Here is a 26,445-nt window from a genome sequence, read left to right as displayed (position 1 = left end):
GCACAGAATCGGTAGCTTTTAAAGCTCCCAGGTGATTCTCACATGGAGCTGGAACTGGGAACCGTTGAGCTGGTCCCGTCCTCTCATTTTCCCAGTAGGAAAACAGACCCCCTAGAGGACAAGTGCCTTGCTCAAAGCCACACAGCTACGAATTGACCGGAATTCAGGGGCCAGCCTTTGGAGTCTGAATCAAGCATGAAGATCCCCAGAAAGATGCTGGACTCCTAGATGCCACTGGGAGCCTGCACTCACCCAGAGAGGCCAGCACGGCCACGGCCACCAGGAGCAGGGCCAGGAAGAGATAAAGAATCCGCACCGACGTGTGCAAAGACAAGTTCTTCTGGCAGCGGCTGCAGCGGGGCCCCGGCCGGCCTGTTGGGGAACAAAGCAGACCAGTGGCTGAGGCTGCAGGCGAAGGGACAGTTTCATGTTCCTACTCTGACCTGTCTCATCACATATCAAACCAGCCTCCAGGAAGGGAGTTGTTCTCCATTTTCATGTCTGCCTGTGTTTTCTCTAGGTGCTTGAGCTTTGAGAAATAGAAGACACCAGAGTTGGGGTCTTCCAAGAACAGCCCCATGACTGCCACCAGTGTCCCTTATGGCAACATCAGTCAGCCCATGGTGTGGGAAGACACCTCTTCCTGATGCATTGGCCTTACGATAGTACACAACACAGGGCAGTCAGTTTTGTTTCACCACTGGATGACCAACTTGTTCCAATTTGCCTCCGACTTCCCGGGCTTTAGCACTGAAAGTCTCCTGTTGTGGGAATTTCTCAGCATGGGGAAAACCAGTCACACACCCTGGGAAACCCCTCAGTCCCCAAACTTTTCGGGTAACGAGCAGTTCTCCTGGAAACGGAACGAATGGTTCCAGTCCACCAGTTGGGTCCCTGGTATGGAAGAAGAAAGAAGCCAGGTGTTCTGGCTACTCGGGCACATGGCCAACATCCAGGAGGCATGCAGTGATGTCCCCGGTTGTGACATTTCTAAGGCGGATTTGGCTTCAGCTGCATATTATGAGTACTGGGAATGTTTTAAAATTCCTGATGCCTCCTTTGCATTCCAGACCGAAAGAAATCAGAATTTCTGAAGGCTGGTCACAGGCATCCTGGCGTGGTTACAATATACAGCTGAGGTTGGGGTACCTGGGGGTCTCAGTCGGTTGGGCATCTGACTTCGGCTCAGGTCATGATCTCACTGTTGGTGGGTTTGAGCCCAGCGTCAGGCTCTGTGCTGACAGCTCAGAGCCTGGAGCCTGCTTTGGATTCTATGTCTCCTTCTCTCTCTGCCCCTCCCCTGCTCATGCTCTGTCTCTCTCTGTCTCTCAAAAATAAATAAATGTTATATATAAAAAAAAAAATACAGCCAAGGTTGAGAACAGCTGCTCTAATCTAACCAGAACCCACCAAACTCTCCTCTAAGTAACAGTTCAGGTGGCATTGGTTTCTGACACTATCCAAATGCTAAGGTGGGTCCTGTGGGCTAAGTGGTCGAACCACTTGGGTGGCATGGGATATGGTGAAGGGGACAGTTCTGGGCCAGCTAGAGGACAGGTCCTGGGGGAGATGGCAGAGGTCCCTGACAGGTCTCAGGAGGAGCCCTAGAGACAGATGTCACTTGTGTCAGACTTTGACATCATCCATACTATATAACCCAGGCCTATGCAACTCTGCCCTTCCCCCTCCAGGAAGCAATGGGGAAAGGATTTTGAAGCCATGAGGAGAGGTAAGTCAGCAGCCTGGGGTGGGGGCAGGGAGATCAGAGGGCAGCCCTTACCCTCTTGTGTGCATGGGAAGGTCGGCATGTCCTCGTCGTCACCAGCCAGCTCCTCTTCTGTAACATACAACGCATCTCTGTCGCCGGTGGCCGACCTCACTGTGACGGAGCCAGTGCTGTCAGACCCGGGGCTGGAACCTCGAGCCATGCCCACCCCTCTCCAGCTGCCCAGTTCGTTTACAATCCCCACACCCCATGCCCACCCCCACCCTTGAGTACAAGTCAGCCCACCTGAGCTCCAGGTGACCCGGAGGAAAGGGGAAGGGGGAGGGAGAGAAGAATCGAGTGGCTGAGGAACTGAGATGTCCCAACACCTCTGGGCAAGGAGATTTCATGATCTCCCACGAGCCAGTAAAGATCCACAGGACAGCTCTGCTGCTTCCTTGCTCTGTACCTTGCTCAAAGCCCTGGGATGGAATCAGAAGGAATAAGCGCTGGTTGCCTGACCCCTCTCAGCATCCTTCCATTCCCTGGCACATGGTAACCCAAGCAGAATTCCTCTGCTCCACCGTCAAGTGTGAATCTACAAGACTCTGCATCCAGCCCAGCTGGGGGAGCTGCAGAAAGGAGGAAGTGGGAACAAAGAGAACACAGAATGGTGGAAATGGTCACAGACCTCTGCCTCACGCGCTGCCTCATCCGGGACCTGCCAGGGTGTGGAAGGGACCATGGGAGGAGCAGGTCTCCCTGGGGCCATGTGTTCCTTAAGTAAGACCTAGGTGATTGATTCCCTCAATCAGAAGATTGCTCTTGTTCCCCCAGACACCTCATACCTCCTCCTCCTTCCAGGACCTGGTCTTTTAGAAATGATGAGGAAAAAGACACCCAAAATAGGCAGAGTGAGCCAGAGTGGGTGTTTAAGGATGGAGCCACCCAGTACTTCTGTCCTGGGAAGTGTGGATGTGTGTGGCGGGGGGGGGGGGGGGGGGGGGGGGGGGGGGGGGGGGGGGGGGGGGGGGGGGGGGGGGGGGGGAGGGGCTGGTGTACGAGCTGATCATGACGACTGAATTCCTGGGAGATATCTGTTGAGGGGATTTTTAAAAACTATGCCTCAAAATCCAGAAGCAATAAAAGAAAGAGATTAATATATTTGACCACATGACAATAAAATAACAATGCTTTGGCATGACCAAAACAAAGTCAATGACAAACTGGGAGAAAATATTCATAGCACATATTATAGACAAAGAGGCAACATATCAAGTTTCTAAAGAGCTTTAAAAATTCAGGAAGTGGAATTAATCCCGTAGTCCCAGAATACAAAATCAACGTACAGAAATCTGTTGCATTTCTACACCCTAATGATGAAGCAGCAGAAAGAGAAATTAAGGCATCAATCCCATTTGCAACTGTGCCAAAACCAATAAGATGCTCAGAAATAAACCTAACCGAAGAGGTGAAAGACCTATACTCTGAAAACTATACAACCCTGATGAAAGAAATTGAGAATTACACAAAGAAATGGAAAGATATTCCATGCTCCTGGATAGGAAGAACAAATACTGTTAAAATGTCTATACTGCCCAAAGCAATCTACACATTTAAAGCAGTCCCTATCAAAATACCAACAGCATTTTTCACAGAACTGGAATTAACAATCCTAAAATGTGTACGGAGCCACAAAAGACCCTGAATAGTCAAAGCAATCTTGAAAAAGAAAAACAAAACTGGAGTATTAAAATTTCAGACTTCAATTTATACTACAAAGCTGTACAAACATGGTAATGGCACAAAAATAGACACACTGATCAATGGAACAGAAAAGAAAACCCAGAAATAAGCCCACAATTATATGGTCAATTTATTTTTGACAAAGCAGGAAAAAATATGCAATGGGAAAAAGTCTCTTCAACAAATGGCAGTGGGAAAACTGGACAGCAGCATGCAAAAGAATGACACTGGACCACTTTCTTACACCATACACAAAAATAAATTCAGAATGGAATTTAAAATGAAAATTCATTTGCAAATGACATATCTGATAGAGGGTCAAAATCAAAAATATATAAAGAATGTATAAAACTCAACACCCCCCAAATGAATAATCCAATTAAAAATGGGCAGAAGACATGGACAGACATTTCTCCAAAGAAGACATCCACTTGGCCATCAGGCACATGAAAAGATGCCCAACATCACTCATCGTCAGGGAAATGCAAATCAAAACCACAACGAGATATCACCTCACACCTGTCAGAATGGCTAAAATCAAAAAACACAACACAAGTGAGGATGAGGATGTGGAGAAAAAGGAACCCCCTTGCACTGTTGGTGGAAATGTAAACTGCTGTAGCCCCTGTGGAAAACAGTATGAAGGTTCCTCAAACAGTTAAAAATAGAACTACCCTATGATCCAGTAATTGCACACTGGGCATCTACCCCCTCAACAAAATACAAAAACACTAATTCAAAGGGATACATGCACCTGATGTTTATTGCAGCATTATTTACAATAGCCAAATTATAGAGGCAGCCAAATGTCCATCGACAGATGAATGGATAAAGACATGGTATATACACCTAATGGAATATTATTCAGTCATAAAAAGAATGAAAATTTGCCATTTGCAATAACATGGATGGAGCTAGACAGTATAATGCTAAGTGAAATAAGTCAGTCAAAGAAAGACAAATACCATATGATTTCACTCATATGTGGAATTTAAGAAACAAAACAAATGAGCAAAGGAAAAAAAAAGAGAGAAAGACAAATCAAGAAACAGACTCTTAACTATAGAGAACAAATTGATGGTTACCAGAAGGAAGGGGGTCGAGGGATGGATGAAATAGGAAAACCCAAACCCAAAAATCCTATAGAAAAATGGACAAAATGTCTGAACAGGCAATTATGAAAAGAGATAAAAAATGTCCCCTAAGTGTTTCCAATTAAGCAATAAATAAGTCATGGGGATAAAAGGTACAGCATAGGGAATGTAGTCAATGGCATTATAATAGTTGCGTATGGTGACAGACGGTAGCTACATTTGTGGTGAGAATAGCATAATGTATAAACTTGTCAAATCACTATGCTGTACACCTGAAACTAATGTAACATTGTGTGTCAACTATAGTTCAGTTGAAAAAAAAAAGGTCCCCTAAACAAATGAAAAGATGTTCAGCTTTATTCTAAGACAAAATGCAACTTAAAACTACAGTATGAGGGGTGCTTGGGTGGCTCAGTCTGGTAAGTGTCCGGCTTCAACTCAGGTCATGATCTCACAGTTCAGGAGTTCGAGCCCCACGTTGGGTTCTGTGCTGACAGCTTGGAGCCTGGAGCCTGCTTCACATTCTCTGTCTCCTTCTCACTGCCCCTCCCGTGTTCTCTCTCTCTCTCTCTCCCTCTCTCTCTCTCTCTCTCTCTTTCAAAGAATAAATTAACATTTAAAAAAGTTTTTTGTTTTTGTTTTCTTTTTTTTTTCAATATATGAAGTTTATTGTCAAATTGATTTCCATACAACACCCAGTGCTCATCCCAAAAGGTGCCCTCCTCAATACACATCACGTACCCTCCCCCCTCCCACCCTCCCTCAACGCTCAGTTTGTTCTCAGTTTTTAAGAGTCTGTTATGCTTTGGCTCTCTTCCACTCTAACCTCTTTTTTTTTTTTTAAGTTTTTTTTAACTACAGTGTGAAAATGGTTCTCAACTATCAGATTGGCAAAAATGCAGAGGCTGACAATATACTGCATTGGCCAGGCTATGGGGAATTGGGGTGGAAATGCAAATGGCCCAGACCTGGTGGAGGGGAATTAAACACATACATATTTGTCCTTTGACCCCACAATCATACTTCTATAAATTTATCTATAATATACACCTCCAACAATCTGAAAACATATATGACAAGGTTATTCACTTCAGGATTATTTGTAATTGTGAAAACTGAGAACTATCTAAATATTCAAGCATGGGAGATTGGTTAATATACTATGGTTATATACACACAATGGGACCCTATGCAGCTATACAAATGAATACGGAAATCTCAATCAACTGACATGGAGTAATTTCCAGGAGATATTAAGTAAAAAAGCAAAGTGCAAATATATAGTACGCTACCTTTTTGTAAGAAAGAAGGGAAAATAAGAAAACATGCATATATCTGCTTACTATTAAAAGAAGAAACACAGGAAGGAAAAAAACAAAAAACAAAAAGTTGTTTTCTACAAAGGATGGGGTGGGGGAAATAGGGTGAAAGGGATATAGACAGAGTGGCATTTCTCTGAGTGAAACTTTTTGTTTAGTTTTGACTTTCGAAAACATTTAATATTTTACACATTCAAAACATTAAATTTTATTGGTTAAAAAAAAAACCCACTTACCTAGAACCAAATGAACCTTATTTACATTTTGAATGAATACAAAGCATACTGAAGGGAAGGAAAGAACTAATCTACTAAATTAGCTAAAATTATTTAATCTAAGTAAACTAAATAAATTAGTTTTGACTATGTAATCTCTATCTGGGATGTGGTAGGATATAATTGGGGAAGTGCAAACACGTATGAAACTTATAAAGTAATTTTATTTATTATTGTAGCATGGGTAAAGCAATTCTGAAATTACTTTAGATTAATTCAAGACTGGGCAAATGAGGGGCGCCTGGGTGGCTCAGTCGGTTAAGCGTCCGACTTTGCCTCAGGTCATGAGCTCACGGTTTGTGGGTTCAAACCCCATGTCAGGCTCTGTGCTGACAGCTCAAAACCTGGAGCCTCCTTCAGATTCTGTGTGTCTCTCTCTCTGCCCCTCCCCAACGTGTGTGTGTGTGTGTGTGTGTGTGTGTGTGTGTGTCAAAAATAAACATTAAAAAAAAAAAAAAAAGACTGAGCAAATGAATAAATGTGTTGATGTGGTTTGGGCCCAGGGTTTTTCACTATGGAAAAGGGGACACAGAAATATGGAATGGGGGGGACAAGAAAGAACCCTTGGGGATGGATTAAAATTGAGGGTATCAATATAAGCTCATAATTTCCAATATATATAGGTATGTATATGTTCATGCTTATGTGCATATATAACATATATGTATCTGTATGTGTCGGTAAGAAATATGGAATGGGGGGGACAAGAAAGAACCTTTGGGGATGGATTAAAATTGAGGGTATCAATATAAGCTCATAATTTCCAATATATATAGGTATGTATATGTTCATGCTTATGCGCATATATAACATATATGTATCTGTATGTGTCGGTATGTGTTCAGGTATAACTTTGTTGAAAGGCTCAGAAAGCAGACACTTAAATAGCAATGAACAGCCCTCGCAGCCCCAGGTCTTGGTGGCTAATACTATTTCCCACTTTAAAAAGCCAGGCAGGGGCACCCTGACTGGTTAAGTGTCTGACTCCTGATTTCAACTCAGGTCATGATCTCATGGTTCGTGGGACTGAATCTCAAGTCTGTACTGTCAGTGCACAGCCTGCTTGGGATTCTCTCTCTCCCTCTCTCTCTCTCTGCCCCTTCCCCCACTCATACTCTGTGTCTTAGAAAAGAAGAAGAAAAAAAAGCCAGGCATTCTTAGAGAAATGGCTGATTCTAGGGTTGGGGTAAAAGGTAGGTAAAGATGAATCTGGAACATCTTGTTATTTCAGAAATTAAAGGAATGCTAAAAAAAAAATGATGGGGGATGTCATAAGGAAACAGAAACCATCTTGAAGATGTCTGCACTGGCCAAATCTAAAACAATTTGAGTCATAAAATAATTAAGTATAATAATGCTATTTTAAGTCATTAAAAACAGGAATTCATGAATCCATACCACTGATAGTTAGACAGATACATAGAAGGAAGGGCTCTTTCCGTTTTTTTGTAAGTTCTGTTTCTTAATTCCCTCATGAATCTGCATGAGGGAATCTGCACAATCTGCACAAACGCCACAGATAAAGTCACTGCAGAATTTTTACCCCTTCTGTTGTCCAATCTCCAGCTCACTTTTTGCCAGCATCAACACTGGCGTTTGCAGTCCCCCTGACTTTCTCTATTCTGTTCTTGTGTTCCTTTTGCTGTTTTCTTGAGGTCTTTTTCTTCTTATACAGGCCCTGTCTTGCAAGTCTATGTTTGGGCTCATTTTTCTTTGCATAATCCGAGGAATCATAAATCCTGCCAAAGCCAGTTGTCTTACCACCACCCAAACGGGTTCCCAATCCAAACACAAAGATGACAGCTGGTGTGGTCTTGTACATTTAGACTAGGTTTTCCCCTGAATTTCTGTCTTAGGTACTGTTGCCTTTCTGGGGGTGAAGAACATCAATGACCATTTGTTTCTGCTGAAGTCGCTGGTTGGTCATGAACTTCCTAGTCTGGATAGTTACTGTGTCTGTCATTCATGATGGCGGCCAAGCTTTAAGCAGCCAGGGAGGCCAGGGGAAGGGCTCTTTCTTATAGCAGCGCTGGGGTTGGGAAATCAGCAGTCTGCACTCATTACAGTAAAGACTGAATCAGGCAAGAACCATCAACAGATGCTACCTCCAGGGAAAATTTTGATGAAGAGCAGTATATACACATGGTCTTAAAGTGTCTTCTCACAGATGACTTATTTGTTATGAGGGAGGGGGGAAAGCCCACTCATTATGTATCAGGGAAATCAGGCCACACCTTGACCAGGTGATCAAAATGAACATCACCTGTGAGGGACAGATGGACACTGTGTGCCTAGAGATGTGTTAGCTGGAGCAGCACACATCATCACATATACTATTTATTGGCCAAGAACACACAACCGCAATCCAATCACGAGGAAACATGAGAAAAACACAAAGTGACGATTATCACATTAAAAAAAGGGATGTGACGGGGCGCCTGGGCGGCTCAGTCGACTTCGGTCCAGGTCATGATCTCACGGTCGGTGAGTCTGAGCCCCACGTCAGGCTCTGTGCCAACAGCTCGGAGCCTGGAGCCTGCTTCGGATTCTGTGTCTCCCTCTCTCTCTGTTCCTCCCCTGCTCGCACTCTGTCTCTCTCTCGCTCAAAAATAAATAAAGATCAAAAAAAAATTTTTTTTAAAGGATGTGGGAGAGGACTGTATTTTTCAAAAATATCAGTCATAAAAGACAATAAAGGTGAAAGAGACATGACAACTAAATGCAACCCTTAACATTAGACTGGATCCTGTGCTGGAGGGGAGAGGAAATCTACAAAGGATACTGTTGGTCCACTGGTAACACTGGAACACACTGTACGTTACATAAAGTTTTAAAGCAATTCATGAAGTTTATGATTGTACTCGGACATATTCCTATTCTTAAGAAATCCATACGGAAGTGTTTAGAAGTAAAGGGCCATGAGGTATGTGCAAAAAAAAAAAAAATGTGTACATATGTGTATATGCATATATGTGTGTGGGGGGGGTAATACTTCATTGAAAATCCTTGTGCATAAAGATGTTATGCACATATAGGATCTTCTCAAGATAATTTCCTAAAAGTGAATTGTCTGGATCACATTGTAAGAACATTTTAATGTTCTGGAAACAAATGAACTAACTGCCATCTAGAAAGGGCATGCAAATTGGGGCGACTGTGTGGCTCAATCACTTAAGCATCTGACTCTTGATTTCAGCTCAGGTCAAGATCTCGTGGTTTGTGGGATGGAATCCTGCTTCAGGCTCCATGCTGAGTGTGGAGACTGCTTGGAATTCTCTCTCTCTCTCTCTCTCTCTCTCTCTCTGCATCTGTCCCTTCCCCCACTGACACTTTCATTCTATCTAAAAAGTAAAAAAAAAAATTATTAAGAAAAATTATTGGGGAGTCTGGGTGACCCGGTTACACCTCTGACTTTAGCTCACATCATGATCTCATGGTTCATGGGTTCAAACCCTGTGTCAGGCTCTGTGCTGACAGCTCAGAGCCTGGAGCCTGCTTCGCATTCTGTGTCTCCTCCTCTCTCTGCCCATCCCCCTGCCCGCATTCTTTCTCTTTCTCAAAAATAAATAAACATTAAAAAAAATTTTTAGAGAAAAAAATTAAGAGGCTGACCATTATCAAGTGCTTACTAGCCATTCTTTCCCATGCATTGTCTATATGTAGCCTTTGCTCTTTTTTCTGTTGAGCTATGGATTTTGCGTGTGTGCGAGGCTTTCATCAGAACATTTTATCACGTGTCTTGCAGATGTTTCAATAGATTTATTTATAAATTTTTTTTAAACATCTTTATTTTTGAGAGACAGAGAGAGAGCACAAGCGGGCGAGGGGCAGAGAACAACAGGGAGACACAGAATCTGAAGCAGGCTCCAGGCTCTGGGCTATCAGCACAGAGCCAGACACGGGGCTCGAACCCACAAACCGTGAGATCATGACCTGAGCTGAAGTCGGACGCTTAACCGACTGAGCCACCCAGGTGCCCCTATTTCTAAATTGTTAAAGCTTGTGTGTGCACAGCTCCGGGGCCACCAGAGTGTCTTCCAGGGGGAGGGCACGGGGTGGGGAGGTGTGGAAGGGCATCCACATCGTACCCCCTGATTAAATGACAGAATCCTGAGGGGTCTGTATTCAAGACTCTTTCTTCCAGAGGGAATTTTCTTGACTTTTACCAGGTGCCAAGGGAACAACAACCAATCTGGGACCACTGCAGTTTGCTTTTTAAAACTGGCTTGCCCAGGGCGCCTGGGTGGCTCACTGGGTTAAACGTCCAACTTCGGCTCAGGTCATGATCTCGTGGTTCGTGGGTTCAAGACTTGCATTGGGCTGTGTGCTGGCAGCCCAGAGCCTGGGGCCTGCTTCAGATTCTGTGTGGCCCCTCTCTCTGCTCCTGCCCCACTCACACTCTGTCTCTCTCTGTCTCTTGAAAATGAATAAACATTAGAAAAATTTTAAATGAATAAATAAGTAGACAAATAAATAAAGAAAATTGGCTTGCCCAAGTGCACACTGAATATAAACTGGACCCCCAGACCCTTGGGAGGGCAAGCCTATCCCTGGCACAGCCCTTTCCACCCTCTGGACTCTCTGGAGACATCCGGTTTCTTCAACAGCTCTCTGACAGGTGTATTCCACTCCACCCCCTCCCCGCTCAGCCTCTCGCTTCTCCCCTCCTCTTTTCCAAGGAGCAGACTAGCTGGGGTGAGCTTCAAAATGCCTCAGGTACGGGCATCGAGCAAGCAGTAGGAAGACTGTGATCAATCAGAAAAGACTGGGGCAAAAACATAAACAAAAACAAAAACCCCAAAACCAGGCAGAATGGCTGTCTCAGGGTTTCTCGGGGTGACAGAGTGTGACAGGCTTTATGGTGGGGGTCTTTGAGCCTGCTGCCCCCTCCCTGTGCCACTCACAGCCTTGTTCCTGACACCCAGCTTCTGTATGTGTTGACCCATTGGTTTCAGCTCCTAATTCGAATTCTTTTTCTTGGTCTTTGTAAACTTCCTCAGTTTTCTTTCAACTTTATCTATGCATTTGGCCTGTAGTTTATCTAGGACATAAGCTTCATGTCCCAAGAATATTTTAACCCGGTAACACTAGAAGTAGAAGCTCGAAGTTTTTTGTTTCTTCCCTTTTTTAATTCGATAAAAATCTGGGTCTTGCCTTGTGTCAGTCGTCACGACAACCCCATAAACTTTACAGTCTCCAGTGTCACTTCCATGGACAAAAAGACTGAGGTTCAGAGAGGTTAAGACTGTTGCTTAATGGCCTACCGAATATGTGATGGGGCTGCGATCTGAACTCAGACGTCTTTTCGACCATGCCTACCGCCTCCTCAGAGTAATGATCAAATGAGTGGACTCAGTAGGAGAGGGACTGAGGGTGACCCCAAATTAAAGATGCCACCATCATCACCATGAATGCCTTCTCCCTGACCTCCAGGGTACAGCATATATGTCACTTCCTCAGTGTCCTTCCTTGGGCTCCCAAACTGGAAGAGCCAGTATGCTCCATGCATACTTCCGTGTGCTCTGTGTCTCCCCATTGTAGAAGGCAATATACCTTTTCTTATTTATTCAGTAGGTCTCTTCCCCAGTGTTTAAGATCTGGGGGTAATGAATATGTCTGTCTTATTCTCTGCTTTATCCAAAGACCCTGGTGCTGTATATGGCACTGAGAAATACTCAACAAACACAATTTTAAATGAATCTAGGAATGATTTTACATTATGCTTTTCCAGTAGTAAGTAGGTCTACGCTCGCGTGTGTAACTACCTGGAAGCTTGGTCGAGAGCCCCAGGTGAGCACCCCACTCTCAACGATTCTGAGCTAAGCTGGGGGGAGGCTGGAGACCTCATATCCATTATTGCATTCGGTCCTTATGACTAGCCTGAGAGAGAAACAGGGTGAGAAGTTATTCCCCTCACTCTCCAGGTGAGGAAAGTGAGTTGGGGCCAGGGGGTTATCTCATAACACCTGGCTAAAGTCACCGAGCCAGCTAGTGGCAAAGCCTCCTGAATCCTGGTTGTTTTCCTATCCACAGCTATCTCCAGGTAGCCTCTCTGATAGAGCTAGTGTGTTCTCATGGGCGTGTGCACGAGTGTGTGTGTGTGTGTGTGCATGCGTGTGCCTTGGAGGGGAGTGGGTACAATGGCAGAAGGAGGGCTGATATGGCAGGTACCACTGATCATCTCATAAATAGCCTAGGAAATCTGGGGAGCCCGGGTGGCTCAGTCGGTTAAGCAGCCGACTTTGGCTCAGGTCACGATCTCGCGGTCCGTGAGTTCGAGCCCCGCGTCGGGCTCTGTGCTGACAGCTCAGAGCCTGGAGCCTGTTTCAGATTCTGTGTCTCCCTCTCTCTGACCCTCCCCTGTTCATGCTCTGTCTCTCTCCGTCTCAAAAATAAATAAAATGTTAAAGAAAAAAAATTAAAAAAAACACCGAAATCAATCTTTTCAGCCCTGTGTTGTGTCTTAGGCTGTCATGCTGCCATCAATCTGCCACCAGTTTACGAGGGTAACTGTGCCCGGGGGGGTTACCACGATTACCATCCCTTTCCCATAAATTTATGCTTCAGATGAGGCAGGCTAGGATCCCTTGGTGCCCTCTATGCTCCATCTGACCAAAACCTCCCCCTAACATCTCAGCCCCAGATGATCCCAGCCAGAACCACGCTGAGGGCTGTCAGATTTACCCGGATTTACCGCCACCTCGGTCCCTAGGGGAGGTATTCCTTCCATTCGTTGGAGCAGAAATGCCTTCAAGGCCTTCCTGCCCGTTTCTCATTTCTCTCCACCCCTTGATGGTGCTTCTCTGCCCTCCCTTGTGACTAGGCCTCCTCCCTGTTCTGGCTCCGAGGCCAATTTCGTCACATCGCTGTTTATAGCCTTTGCAAGGGATCTGGGAGAACTTAAATCAAGCAAGGCTGACACTGACCTTCAGCAAACACCCCCTCAAAAAGCACACAGCTTTGTCATAACTTTGCTCTCCCACCGAGGTCCCCCAAGATTGGCAATCGTTAGCAAGTGGGAATTAATAAAGACCCCATTCCGGTACTTTGCAGCCCATGGGCAGGGAAATGACAGTTGACAGCACGAACTTGGCTCTCTGTAGATGAGGGGTTCACAAGTGCCTGGCGTTGTTCCCTCTGTTGACATCTCAGCTCCGCAGCTCACGCCCTCCCCGATCCCCAAGGGGTCTCCTCCTCTTTCTAATCCTTTGGACTTCCTGTTCACCAGCACAGAGCCGCGGGCTCGGGGGACCTCTAATTTACCTATGTCTGGAATGCTGTAGCAACTCTCCACTTTAGCCTTGTTCATTTTAATGAGACCATAATCCAAAGCATTTGGGAGGCTTTTATAAGCCAAGCCCTCTGCAAGCACAGGCTCATTATATTCACATTACACCAAGATTGTTCCGGTCAGGGGACAGAGGAAGAAACAGACTTGAAGAAAGGAGGAGAGCCTGGCTTGAGGATACAGAGGCTATGATTGATCAGAGGATGATTGATTAGACAGCAGTCCGTACTCCCTCCTTGCACTGGGCCAAGAGACAGGAAGATAATTTTCCTCCTCCTCTCCATCTCCCATGCCTGCCTGTTCCTACGGCTTCTGCGGCGATCTTAACGTTGGGCACACCGGCTTTCCAATGTGTTTTCAGAGACAGGGAGTGGGAAGGAACTCAGAAGTCACAGAGCCCACCTGTCATGGTACAGAGGTGTGGAGAGGTCAAATGACCTGCCAGTTAGTTCGTGGTTCCTGAACGTCCAGGGATCTGAAGGACGATCCAAACACACACACAGAGGGCTTGCAGGGTCGCATATACCCAGCTCGGACTGGCCACAGATCTGGGATAAGTCTTTTCTATCCAGGCCCGATGTCTGTTTACATCGCCTTCAGGTCTGAAATCCTCTTTACAGCCTCAGTCTGCACAGGGCTGAGCCCAGAGTGGGTGTTCAAAAAAATGAGTTTACCGATCCTTTGAGAAAGCCTGCATCCTTAGTTAATTCTTGACATCTGCTGTTTCATTTAAGAGCTCATTTTTATTAAAAAATAAAGACGAATGACTTCAAATATGGTTTAAATTTTGTGTATTCTTAGTTCTCCACAGCTAGGGGGTATTGGGGGGTGCTAATGCATAGAGGATGCAAAGGCTTAAAGCAGCAGAGGCTTAGCATTCACATACAGGGGCCTAATGTTTGAATTGAAAAATTCAACATGGGGGCACCCAGGTGGCTCAGTCGGTTAAGTGTCCAACTTCTGCTCACGTCACGATCTAGCGGTTTGTGAGTTCGAGCCCCCTGTCGGGCTCTGTGCTGACAGCTCAGAGCCTGAAGCCTGCTTCAGATTCTGTCTCCTTCTCTCTCTCTGGCCCTCCCCCGACTCACACTCTGTCTCTCTCTCTCTCTCTCTGTGTCTCCCTCAAAAACATACATTAAAAACAACTTTTTTAAGGAAAAGGAATGAACTTGGGGGGGTGGGGGTATAGTGGAAGGTAGGGTCTGCTTCCTCTCCCTTTCTCAGAACCAGAACAAGGGACATGGTAATCCTCTCCTAAAGCTAAAAGACCTCTTTTTGGTGGGAAGGGGGGAGTATTATTTTCCAATGGTGTCCCAATTAATTACCTTAGAATAGCACCAGCATGTTATGGCTCTCTAAAGCAAGGCCCCGGCTCTTCCCTGGGTCATACATAAGTTATCCATGAAATTGAGGACTCCTGGCATGCCGAAAACCCAGGCGGTGACGAGTGTCAAACATCATGGGTGCTAGGTGTCTGTGATGGCTGAGGAAGAGGCAATGCTGTAGGCCATGGGTGTCTGAAGGGGGGCTAAGGTTCCAGAAAGGCAGAAGTAGACTCTGTTGCCTTCTCTCCTTTTTTCCCTTCCTTTCCTCATTTTGCCGACTCTAGCATAAATTGTGACAAGAGGTGGTGGGCTTGGGAAAGGACACGGGAGAAGAGATGATAATGCCTGGACTATAAGCCTTTGGGACTAGACTATAAGCAGCAAGCTGCTCCAGTCAGCAAACCCCTACGGTTTTATGAGCTGGTTTCTGCCTCCCCTGTTCCAGAGGCCCCAAGGGATTATCGCTGTCATGAGGTGCGTATCCTGGTCCCTGTGTTGAAGAAGCCAGACACCACGAATGACCTACCGAAGGCACAGCCAGTAGAGCCAGGCTCTACTCCTCATCCAGCAACTTCTACACAAATTGCAGGCAGTAAAACAAACAACCAACCCGACAGCCTTCGAAGGCCAGGGTTGCAAGCTCGGACTCATAAAGCGGTGGCAACCACTGAAGATTTGAAAAGAGCCTCTGTTCCCCTCATACCTGAGGTCATAATGGCCAACTCAAGTGTCAGGACAGCCACAAGAGAAACTACTTTTAAAAAAAAATTTTTTTTTTAGTGTTTATTTATTTTTGAGAGAGAGAGAGAGAGAGACAGCGCGGGCAGAGGAGGGGCCGAGAGGGGGAGACACAGAATCCCAAGCAGGCTCCAGGCTCCAGCTGTCAGCACAGAGCCCGATGCGGGGCCCGAACCCACGAACCACGAGATCATGACCTGAGCCAAAGTCGGACACTTAACCGACTAAGTCACCCAGGCACCCCACCCCCTCTTTTTGTGCCTCTGCTCTCACAGAGCCACGTAGAAAGTGTGATTGAAGGTTCATGCCTTGGCACATTTTTGGCGGGACTGCTGACTCTGTTGGGGTTGAGCTCCGTTCACTTCTCCCTGGAGGTGGAAAATAGCCTGGACCTGTGAACCAACTGCTAACTCAACTGTGGTCGCCGACTCTGGCTTTCTTTTGGTTGACCAAAAATATGGAGTTAATTCACTCCGTAGCCTTTCCGGGACTGCAATCTTCCATCAGAGTCAGCGAGGGGGAGAGATTCGAGGAACTGAATAAAAGGTCTTTCTTTGGGAACTTCAAGGAACATATTTTGATGATTATCTTCTATGGAGTTCACAGAGTGGGTTTTCAAAAACGGCCAATTGGGTCGGTAAAAATAAAGATTTCAGAGTCTTCTCAGGAGCCAATGCTATATTTAAAGTTGCAGAATGGCTATAGTTTAGGGTTGCAGAAAGCTATAATTACGGTTGCAAAATTGTTTTCATTAGAATCCTCCTGCCATTACCCCCTCCCCACAGGCTTCCTGTGTGGATACAGATATATTCCGATGGGAATCCATCTGCCCCTCTCCGCTCTAATGAATCGGTCCTTCTCTTTCAGATTCTCCAGCTCATCAACTTGTCATGATCTGCTTCCCTGTGATGATCACCTGCTCCCTGCGCCTTCATTCCTAAAATCCACATTTGGTGCTCTGGGACGGGTTTTTGCTCTCCTCCTGCCCACCTCTGTGTCAGTCCTCGGAGCCAGCCCTCAGCCTGCCTTCCACTGTGCTCCCGGGTCACCACAGAGGCTGAGGGGAGACTCACCCTTTATCCTAAGCCTTCTTTATCCCCGACGACTTTCCTCGCCTTTCTTGCCCTCTGTGTTCTCAACTGGGGGACATCATCTGGGGGGCACAATTCTGTTAGACAGGGCTTACCCACGCTGTGCAGACTTCTGGCATTCGAGCCCGCTAAATGCCAGCAGCAATCCCTGATCATTGTGATAACTCCAGATGCCCACCCCATTTCTAGAAACCCCTTCAAGGGACAGTGTGGCCTTCATGTGAGAAAAGAACCTTGCCTATTCTAGTCACTCCATGCAACAGACCCAACACTCCCCCATCACATACACACTGGTCCTCCTCTGTGTAGACAGGGACCCCTCCGCTGCCCCTGAACCCTGAAACCCCGTGCAAATGGTGGGGGAGGGGTGGGAATCACCAGTTGCTTGATCTCTGTGGTCACTTCTGGATCTTCAAACCCTTCACTCTCCCTGTGTTTCACCACTTGAGGCCCCTGCTCTCTCTCTTATGGGGCCTCTCTTCCCTTCTCTCAACTTCACGTGCAAACTAGAGAGCACGCCATCTTCTCACAGAGCTGCTGTGGAAACCCAATGAGAGGAGCACCTGGGTGGCTCAGTCGGTTGAGCGTCCGACTTCGGCTCAGGTCACGATCTCTCGCTCGGTGAGTTCGAGCCCCGCGTCGGGCTCTGTGCTGACAGCTCAGAGCCTGGAGCCTGTTTCAGATTCTGTGTCTCCCTCTCTCTGACCCTCCCACATTCATGCTCTGTCTCTCTCTGTCTCAAAAATAAATAAATGTTAAAAAAAAAAAAAAGAAAAAAAAACCCCAATGAGACAATAAATGACAAGTACCTGGCGAAGGGCAAATACCTGATAAATGGTAGTGGCTGTCATTTTTATTGGGACTCTTTTTCGGTCCTACTCGAATTGCTGCTGTCATTTTTCATCCTTTCCCAGTGTCCCTTATGCTCAGGGCCAATTTCCAACTTTCAAGAAATCCATTTTTCAAAATATGGCCTGTGGAACACTAATCCCAAAATATTCTTTGTGAAAAACAAAACAAAGAAAGCTCTTTGATCAAGTAAGTCTGGAAAGTGCTGCATACTCTATTACCATCGTAGAAGCTCACATTAATGTAGTGAAAATTTTGACAAGGCAGCAAAAGAAAAATAAAGCCCATTTCAACCTGCGTTTAATTTTGTTTCTCAAACTTATTTGACCATAGAACTTTTTTTTTAGTAGTTCTTTTTTTTTTTAATTTTTTTTTCTTAACGTTTATTTATTATTGAGAGACAGAGAGAGACAGAGCATGAGCGTCTCATGTTCTGGACTGTCTCCTACCATCAACTTTAATGGAAGCAACATTTGTTTAAAGTCCATTGGTTCCCTAGACCTCCAAGCTCCCTGACCTGGAATCTATGAGTCTCTTCTCTGCCTCGGCCACAGCTCAGCTGGTGTGCCCTCTGGAACAGAAAGTTTACTGCTGTCCCATCTGCTGGACCTCAAGGACCTCTCCCACTGCTCTCCAATCTCTCCACTGCGCTAAGCCTTTTCACTCCTCACTCCACCCTGCTCTCAGTCTAGCCCCCTGGGATAAGCTTCAGCGTGCTGGGGCCGTTAGCTTTGTCTCCTGGCCCTTGTGCCCTCCACCCCCTCAGCCTGTTTCCTCTGCATTGCTCTGGGGAACCCCAGCCCGGTGGGAGCGCGTCAGAGAATGGCGTGGATTTGGCTTTCATCAAGTCCCGCTTGGATCCTCGCTCGCTGTTCCTTCTCTTCTCTGATCGCTTATTCTCCAAAGATGAACTCACTTCCTCCTTTTCTGCAAAGATCAAAAGTCTACACCTTCCCCAAACTTCCTCCACGTGTTACACCTCAAACCCAGTGGGGCTGAGGGGCCCACTCATGCTTTTGGAGTCGTGTGGCACTCTGTTTCCAAACTTCAAATGAGCATGCCTTTTGACTCAGCAACCCCGTTTCTAGGCATTTTTTCCTAAGGGGATGCTTATACAGTGGGGCAAAGATGAATGTGTGAAGATTATCATTGTATGTTGTGACAAACCCCAGGAAGAATGTAAATAACTCAAATGCCCACCAATAAGGGATCGGTTAAATAAATTATTGTAAAGTCATATATGGAATATTATGCAACCATTTTAAAAATAATGCAGACTTGGGACACCTGGGTCTCAACGTTCAGTCAGTTGACTGTCCAACTCTTAATTTTGGCTCAGGTTATGATCGCATGGTTTATGGGATTGAGCCCCGTGTTGGGCTCTGTGCTGACAGCGTGGAGCCTGCTTAGGATTCTCTGTCTCACTCTCTCTTTCTGCCCCTCCCCTGCTCTCTCTCTCTCTGAAATAAACAGTTTAAAAAATTTTTTTACCCAAGGAAGATATCTAAGTTCATTGAATTTTAAAAATACATATAGAGAATAACATGGAAAGTATAATCTTATCCATATGAAAAAAATCGGTGTGCCAATATTCACACAAAGATTTCTGGAAGAATGCTCATCCAAATCTTGTCAATTATCTCTGAGGGGTAGGAGTAAGTGCTGTTTTTTCCCCTTTACTGAATTTTTCAAAATGTTTCATAATGCATATGTACTATACATAAAAAGATTAAATGCAACAAGTCTGTGTCTGTACATGTCATTTCTCCCTTCCCTTGCATCCCCAAAAGAAAGGCTTTCTTCTTTCGAAGGCAAAGCTTACCCACTGCTACCTCCTTCCTCACCACGTGCCTGTTTCCAGAACTCCGTCTTCTCTCCCTCTCCCTTTAAATAAGCGCAGGCCAGCCCCACCTTGAAAACCCCTTCATGCCTGGCTCTGCTTCCTTTGTTCACTACTCAGTTACCTTTTTCTGGAACTTCTCTAATGCGAGGTCTCCCTGTACCTTTGCTTCAGATCTAGCCATTGCCCTCTCAGACTGTGCCGCCTGGCTTCCTCGGATCAATTAACTCTGTTGAGGAACAGTCAACATTGTTGACCATTTCCTCCTTCTTGGAACTTTCTCCTCTCAGTTTCCCTGACATTACCGGCACGGTTCTCTGCCTGTGTCTCTCTGGCTCCCTCACAGGCTCGTTTTCTCCCCCCCACCCCCTCTGCCGCCATTCTCTAAAAGCAGAGATTTTCCAACGTGGGCTAAAGTCATTAGAGCACATCTCCAGGCCGTCTCCTGACAAACCCTTCCAGGGCTTCTCCAAAATCAACAAGACACAACCGGAAGTCCTTGGCAGGGTGCTCGACGCCTCTTGGCCTTGTGGCTCCCTGAGTCGCTGACCCAGCTCTCAACCCTAGGCAAATCACTTTACCCGTCACCCCTAAACACATTTACCCAATGACGTAAAGCCCAGCTTTCCACAACGCTGTTTCCTGCCTCTCATGACTATCCCCTAAGTGACCTGACCCCAGTTTTGCCTACCCTTCCATTTCTCCTTAAAGCCTCCCCAAACTGCCCCCCAACCTGTACTGCTCTTTCTCCCCAGGATTCCTACTGAATCTACTACATAGACCATGCATTTGTCTGTTTGCTTCGTCTCCCTTCATTATCCAGTTTTCCTCTTAAGTGTGTATGTCTCGTCTCTGCCTGAGGGCAGAAGCCACCAAAGTGTGGTGCAACATCCCAATAACCAATAACCAGTAACCACAGCCAATAACCACAGCTCAGGTTCAGGTGGCTGTGAGGGATGTCATCTGAGCCTTGAAGGTGTCCGCAGGCCTCTAGAGGTGTTTACCACACAGTCAGCAATATGAATCTGGCGCCCAGAGCCATAAACCTGGTATCCTCAGCCTGTCCTCATATGTCAAATCCACAAGGCCAGGGAAGACTGTACTAGAATGGGTGCCCCGTGAGAACCAGAGAGTCCACAGCAGATGCTATGCTAAGAGGGAGACAGGAAAAGAGCCAAAACTACCCCAAATGGCCTCCCCGGGACCTCTCTTATGGCACACTTTCAATCTCTTTTGAATGATTTGGGCACAAATCTTAAGCATCTTAGCAAAGGGTAAGCTCCTTGAGCGAAAGGGCAGTGAGTTCTTCTTTGCATTTATCTTGACCCTTAGACATAAATATACACACAAGCCCTGGCGTTTGGAGCTAGGACAGTGAATGTTAAATAGAAGCATGAGTCTTTATGGGATACCTACCTTAGATTCTGGGGATAGAGAGCACAGTGTTGCTGTTGCCTTGAAGGATTTCAGCCCCATAGGGGACCCAGACGTATCCACTAGCAAATGCAGTGGATACCTCCTAAGTGCCAGGCACCGTGAGAGAGTGAGGCAAGAAAAAGACAGACAGGATCGCCATATTCATGACACTCACATCCTAATACTACCCTGTGGGCTCTACAGTCTTATTCTGAGAGAAAAATAGACATGGATCAATAGACAGATGGAGAGAGACAAATATATGTACCCTCTATATACCATGGAATACTACACAGTCATAAAGAGGAGGAGATTGTGCCATTTGCAACCACATGGATGGACCTAGAGGGTATTATGCCAAGTGAAGTAAGTCAGACTGAGAGACAAATACCACATGATTTCGCTCATATGTGGAATCCGAAAACACAGCAAATGAATAAACAGAAAGCAGAATCAGATCTATACATACAGAGGACAAACAGATGGTTGCCAGAAGGGAGGTGGGAGGGTGGGCAGAATGGGGGAAGGGGAGCAGGAGATAGAGGCTTTCGGTTATGGAATGAATGAATCAGGGGAAGAAAAGGCACCACGTAGGGCACGCAGTCAACGATACTGTAACAGTGCTGTAGGGTGACCGATGGCAGCTACACTTGTGGGGAGCACGGCGTAATGTCTAAACTTGTGCAGTCAGTATGATGCACACCTGAAACTAATGTAATGGGGTGTGTCAGCTGCACTCAAATTAAATAACTGAATCAATAAGCCCTCTCAGAAGGAAAAACAAAAGAGTAGAATGTTAGAGGGGGAAAGAACACTAAAGACGATGCGGTCTACTTGCAGACGAGGGGGGCCAGAGAGTAGCAATGACTTCACCATGGCCATGTGGTTATAAAGCTGACGGGTGACAGGGCTAGGTCTAACCTTCGGCTTCAGTGCTCACAACACACACACACACACACACACACACACACACACACACACACACCCCTGCTAAGTTAAACATAATCCGACAGGGGCAGCATATCTATGAGTATAGTGGCACAGTCCCTCACGCCAGAACCTGCCAGTCCTAACGCCCAGCACTGCGGCCTGCCTTTCGTGGAAACGGCTAAGCTCTCCACCAAACATCTGCTGAGAAGCAGAATTCTTTTTCCTCGCAAACTGGCTTTGCGATGTGAGTCTTCAGCTATTAAAATTACCCCAGCTGGATGGCAAGGTGAGTAGCGGGGGGGTGGGGTGAGGGTTTGGAGCTGACCTCCATCATCTAAGCTCCCGGGCCCCCCCACATCAGGCCGTTTAGTGGCTCACTGCACCTCTGCCACGTCAGCTCCTTTTCTTCTAGTCTCAGGCTCCTTTCAGCACCCAATGTCTGGGGATGGAGGTCAGGCTTTCCAAGGGGACCCAGTCTGCCCGCTCATGATCCCCTCCGCCAAGCTGTGGGGGATGGATTTTCCTGGGGTCACACTGCTATATTCTGAAGCCCTTTCTCTCCCTCTCCACCCTTTCTCCACGGAGCGTGGGCACTGGTCTCTGATTCTGTGGCGAGGGGCCATCCCTCCCACGCTTGGGAAACAGCGGGGTGTGGCTCTGCCCTGTCTGTGGCAGCTGAGGACAAGTCTCCCAGGGGCAAAGACTCACCCGTGCGGTGGGCCTGCTTCCAACCATCCCTCCACCGAGTCACTTCCGCTCCCCAAGTGGTACTCAGGGCCGGAGGTCCTGGGCTGAGCCACAGTGCATCAGAGCAGGACGGGCCTTAGGGATCACCCAGGAGGAAAACGAGGCCCAGAGACAGAAACGCTTTGACCAGAGCCTCACGTGGGGCTAGGACTCGAGCCCCTATCTTTGACTCTCAAATCACTTGGATAGCTGGGAGAGCTCCCACGACCGGACCCTCTCGCCACAGGTGTGGAAACAATCCCACAGGTGTCTATTAATGGCTCAGACAGGCCAGTGGGACGCTCCAAGATGGGCCAGTCACCAAGGGCCTGGGGCCGGCTGTGTGGCCCCCAGGTGTGAGAAGGGGCTGCACCTGGGGCCAGGTACCAGCTTGCATCAGAAGATGTGGTCGCCTGGGAGGCCCAGCCAGAGGCAGGCAGGCAGGCAGGCAGGCAGGCAGGCAGGAGGAGCCTCGGGGTGGAAACAGCCTGGCTGGCAGGAGCAGGCCCTGGCGCCTGGCCACCGGGGGCCGTACTCCTCAGCAAATGTGTTTTCTGGTTTACGTACCGTCCCCACCAACACCCCTCTCCCCCACAAAGCATAACATCACCATGTTTTGCTTTGAGGGGAGATGATGAATCTTGGCCAACAGATGTAATTCTCAGATTGGTGGGGCCTTTGGAGGAGCGTGTGAAGCCAGTTCCCCTTGGGGAAGGGCCAGTCTGGAAGGGCTGCCCTGCTTTGCTGGGCATTTTACTTTTTCCATGTGGGTGAAAAAAACCCTGGTTCTTCACACGCCACGGATCCAAAGGCCAAATATTTGCTGTCTGCCCTGCCTTTTCCATCTCAGGTAGAGGTGGCAGGTCTTCCTGGCTCCTGGGGAGAATGAGGGAAGACACTTGCGGGGCGGGGGGGGGGGGGGGGGGGGGGGCGGTGCGGGGTGCCCTGGGAATCAACCCTCGTCTTCCCCCGCAGCCCGGCAGCCCATGCCCCTGGGATGTTATGGGAGATCACGGAAGGTTTCCTGGAGACTGGAGGACAAATACATGAGAGCGGCCCCAAAGGCCCCAGTGAACAGGAATTTGGCCCCACGTGGTGGTGAGGCTGTTGGTTGAGAACAGGGAAGAAGAGGTGAGAGGGGCAGACTTTGGGAACCCAAGGAGGGAGCCTGTAGACTTCCGGCCGGCAGGCCACAAAGACCCCGAGACCTGCTGCCACAGTAGTCCATCCTCCTCGAAATATTCATCCACACTAGCTCATTTCCTCTTCCATTCGGAGGAGTGGAATTGCCTTGCTGAGTTTCAGAAAGGCAGGTCATGTGCTCCCGACTCCCTCCTCTCTGGGAGCCGGATGGCTCCTCCACTCCAGGGGATTCCTGCCCTGCCCTGCTGTCTCTCACTCTGTTTTCTCTTACAGTGTTTGCCGGGGATGTTGGTGGAGCCACACCACTCTGAGTATGTGTAGCATCTCACCATCGTCATGAAGGCCCAGAGCAGTATGGGCCCCAAGCCTGTGGTGAGATGTGGTCTAAGACCCTTCCAGAGGCTTCTGGGTAATGACCTGCCCTAGGCCGGCTGACCGGGGTGAGTACGTCTCCACAGAGGTGGTAGCTGAAGGCAGGAGCTTCGTGGGTGAGGCTCCTCTCTGCTGCCGTGGGAACTCCCTGGAGGTGATTATAACTTGCTTGCCTCATCCCAGACAGCCCAAGACACGGTGAGACTGTCAGCAAGCACAGATAGAGGGTCCGGAGGCCAGAGGGAAGGAAGTGACAGAGAGGCAGGGGTGCGTTGGCCAGTGCTCTGGCCTGGAAGTCAGGCCGCTGGGTTCTAGTTCCCCGGACTCGCTGTGAGTCTTAAGCAAGTTCCTTCCTCCTATCCCTAGGACCAGCAACATAATTCGTAGAGGCCGGTAAAGTGTTAGGGGCCCTTGTTTAAAAGTTACTAAGCATTTTCAAGACATTGAACCCAGTGTGAGGCCTTCTGAGCGCAGGAACCTGTGAAGATGCACAGGTCTGCACACCCATGAAGCCGCTTCTACCTGTTTGGGCCTCAGTTTCCTCAACTATACAACACGGAGGCTGCATTCAGTCAGAGAGGTTTGTCTGTGGGGCCCTTTCTCCACAGGAACCCTTAGACCCTCATATGTAAAAGACACAAACAGAGCTGATACTTCAACAACACCTGGGAGTATATTTAAAGACACATAGATGATCTCGAAGGTCTTTGTCAGCCCCAGCATTCAGTAAGTCAAAGGAGTGATGAGGTTCTCACTACCAGGAACACCGGCACCTGCCCGAGGTGCTGTGGAAGGATTATTGGAAAGCATGGGAGAGAGCATTAAAAACCCCAAAGGTTGCCTGTCCCATAAGATGATCCCAAAGTCTGCTGTGCCCTTAGCCTGAAAATGACTGTTAAGGCAAAGTGTGCTTTTTCCCGGGCCTCAAGAAAGCCAGGCCCAGGTATGAGCACCTGGGACCGAGTCTGGTTCTTGTCTCTGCAAGGAAGGGCCACTGTGGGGATAACCCAGTGCCCCCGGGGAGAGCTCAGGCCTGGACCACTGGCCTTTCCCAGATGCTTTGTCCCTGGGAGGTCAGAGGGCTGGTCAGCCAGGGTTCAGAGGCTGGGGTGGGGCAGGGCCTGGGCTGAGCGACTTGGACAAAACAGGTCTCTCCTGAGGAAGGGGTTGAAGTTCCTGGAGGACAGTACCTAGGCCTGGCACCTGGCAAGCTAGGTAGGGGGCTGCGGGAGCTCTAGGATGGGTCCCCTGGTTGGGGATTTACACCACCCAGAAGGCTGGGCTGGTGACATCTTTCTGCGCTGACCGGTTAAAGGGACCAGAAACTTCTCTGGAAGTTCAAACTGTTTTTAGGGATAGAGCGATGCGGAGTAAGAAGGTGACTGTGTGAACTCTCCCCTCCTCTAGACAATCAGGGCTGCATGCGTGCCCCATATCAGTGCCTTAGGCAGGAGGATCAGAAGGGCAGGGAGAACCCATGGCTCCCCCACCCCACCCCGAGAGTCCTCCCCTCCGCGCCCGGGCGGGGAGGGGAGCGCGGGGGGGTCCCGCCGGGGTTCGCCTCGTCCTCGCGCGCTCGGGGCTTACCTTTCATGATCCCTCCGGCAGGGGCCTCGGGAGCGCCCCGGGGCGGCGGCTCGAGCTGCCGACTGGCGCGAGCGGTGAAGCCGGCGGGTCCTCAGCCGGCACCCGCTCGCCGCCCTACGCGCCGCCCGCTCGAGCGCCGGGCTGCGGAGGCGGCGCGCCGAGGGGAGGGTCCGCGGGGTCGCAGCCGGGGGGCGCCGGGCCGCCCATCCCGCCGCCGCCGCCCGCGCGCTTCCCGCTGGAGGCCGGCGAGGTCTGAGGCCGGCCCGCGCCCCGCGCTCCCCGCCTCCCGCCTCCCCCCTGCTCGCTGGCGCGCGCTCCCTCCCTCGTCGTCACTCCCTGGGCCCCGGCCCAGATCCACTTCCTCGGTATTTTCAAAACTGCCGCGGCGGGCCTCTTTGTGCCGCCGCGGGGGCCCCCCGACCCCGGGCCCCGCCGGCTCCCCGGGCCCGCCCTGCGGCCGCCGCGCCCGGGGGAGGCCCCTCCCGAGCCGCCGCCCGCCCCGGGGGCCGCCTCGTGGCCGGGCTGGGGTGCGGGAGCAGGCTTCAGTCCTGGACCGCGCGGTCTCCTCGCCCGTCTAAGGGGGAGACGCACTGGGAGAAGGCAGGCTCCCCGGGTTGCTGCCCCAGCCCCTCCTGCCCCGGTTTGCCTGGGACTGTCCCCGCCTTAGCACTGAAATTCCGCCCCCCTCCCCTGCAGCCCCTCGGTCCCGGGAAGACCCCGCGAGGTTGGTCCCCAGCCCCGCCACTCTGGGCGAATGACTCAGCAGCCACTTCGTGTCTCCAAACCTCCGTGTTCTGCCGGAGGGAGCTGGGCCCCAGGCGCTCTCAAATTCTGTGATTTTGTTCGTGGAGGGGCCTCTGATATAAACAGTGACATCCATCGGAGGGGAACTGACCTCTAGCAGGGAGTTGTGACTCTCGTGCTAGGCTCCCACCTGGGATCCTCACTTGTCATTCTTCATAAATGGATCCCTACCTACCGCACACCAGGTTCCGCCCCAA

The 26,445-nt window shown here is 48.7% G+C and overlaps 1 protein-coding gene and 1 pseudogene across 1 annotated transcript in view; both read right to left on the bottom strand.

Annotated features, from left to right (window-relative positions):
• SCARA3 (scavenger receptor class A member 3) overlaps positions 1–25,637 on the bottom strand; it is a 50,953-nt gene extending 25,316 nt beyond the window's left edge. The window contains 3 exon segments of the mRNA XM_043564745.1: positions 253–372; positions 1,781–1,879; positions 25,445–25,637. Of these exon segments, the coding sequence (XP_043420680.1) occupies positions 253–372; positions 1,781–1,879; positions 25,445–25,451 (226 nt within the window). The 5' untranslated portion in view covers positions 25,452–25,637.
• Positions 7,227–10,435, bottom strand: LOC122473910 (annotated as a pseudogene).
• Positions 25,638–26,445: the final 808 nt, after the last annotated feature.

This window comes from Prionailurus bengalensis, chromosome B1 (genome assembly GCF_016509475.1).
Source record: "Prionailurus bengalensis isolate Pbe53 chromosome B1, Fcat_Pben_1.1_paternal_pri, whole genome shotgun sequence".
In the NCBI taxonomy this organism is placed as follows: domain Eukaryota; kingdom Metazoa; phylum Chordata; class Mammalia; order Carnivora; family Felidae; genus Prionailurus; species Prionailurus bengalensis.
This window is presented reverse-complemented; position numbering and strand designations above follow the sequence as displayed.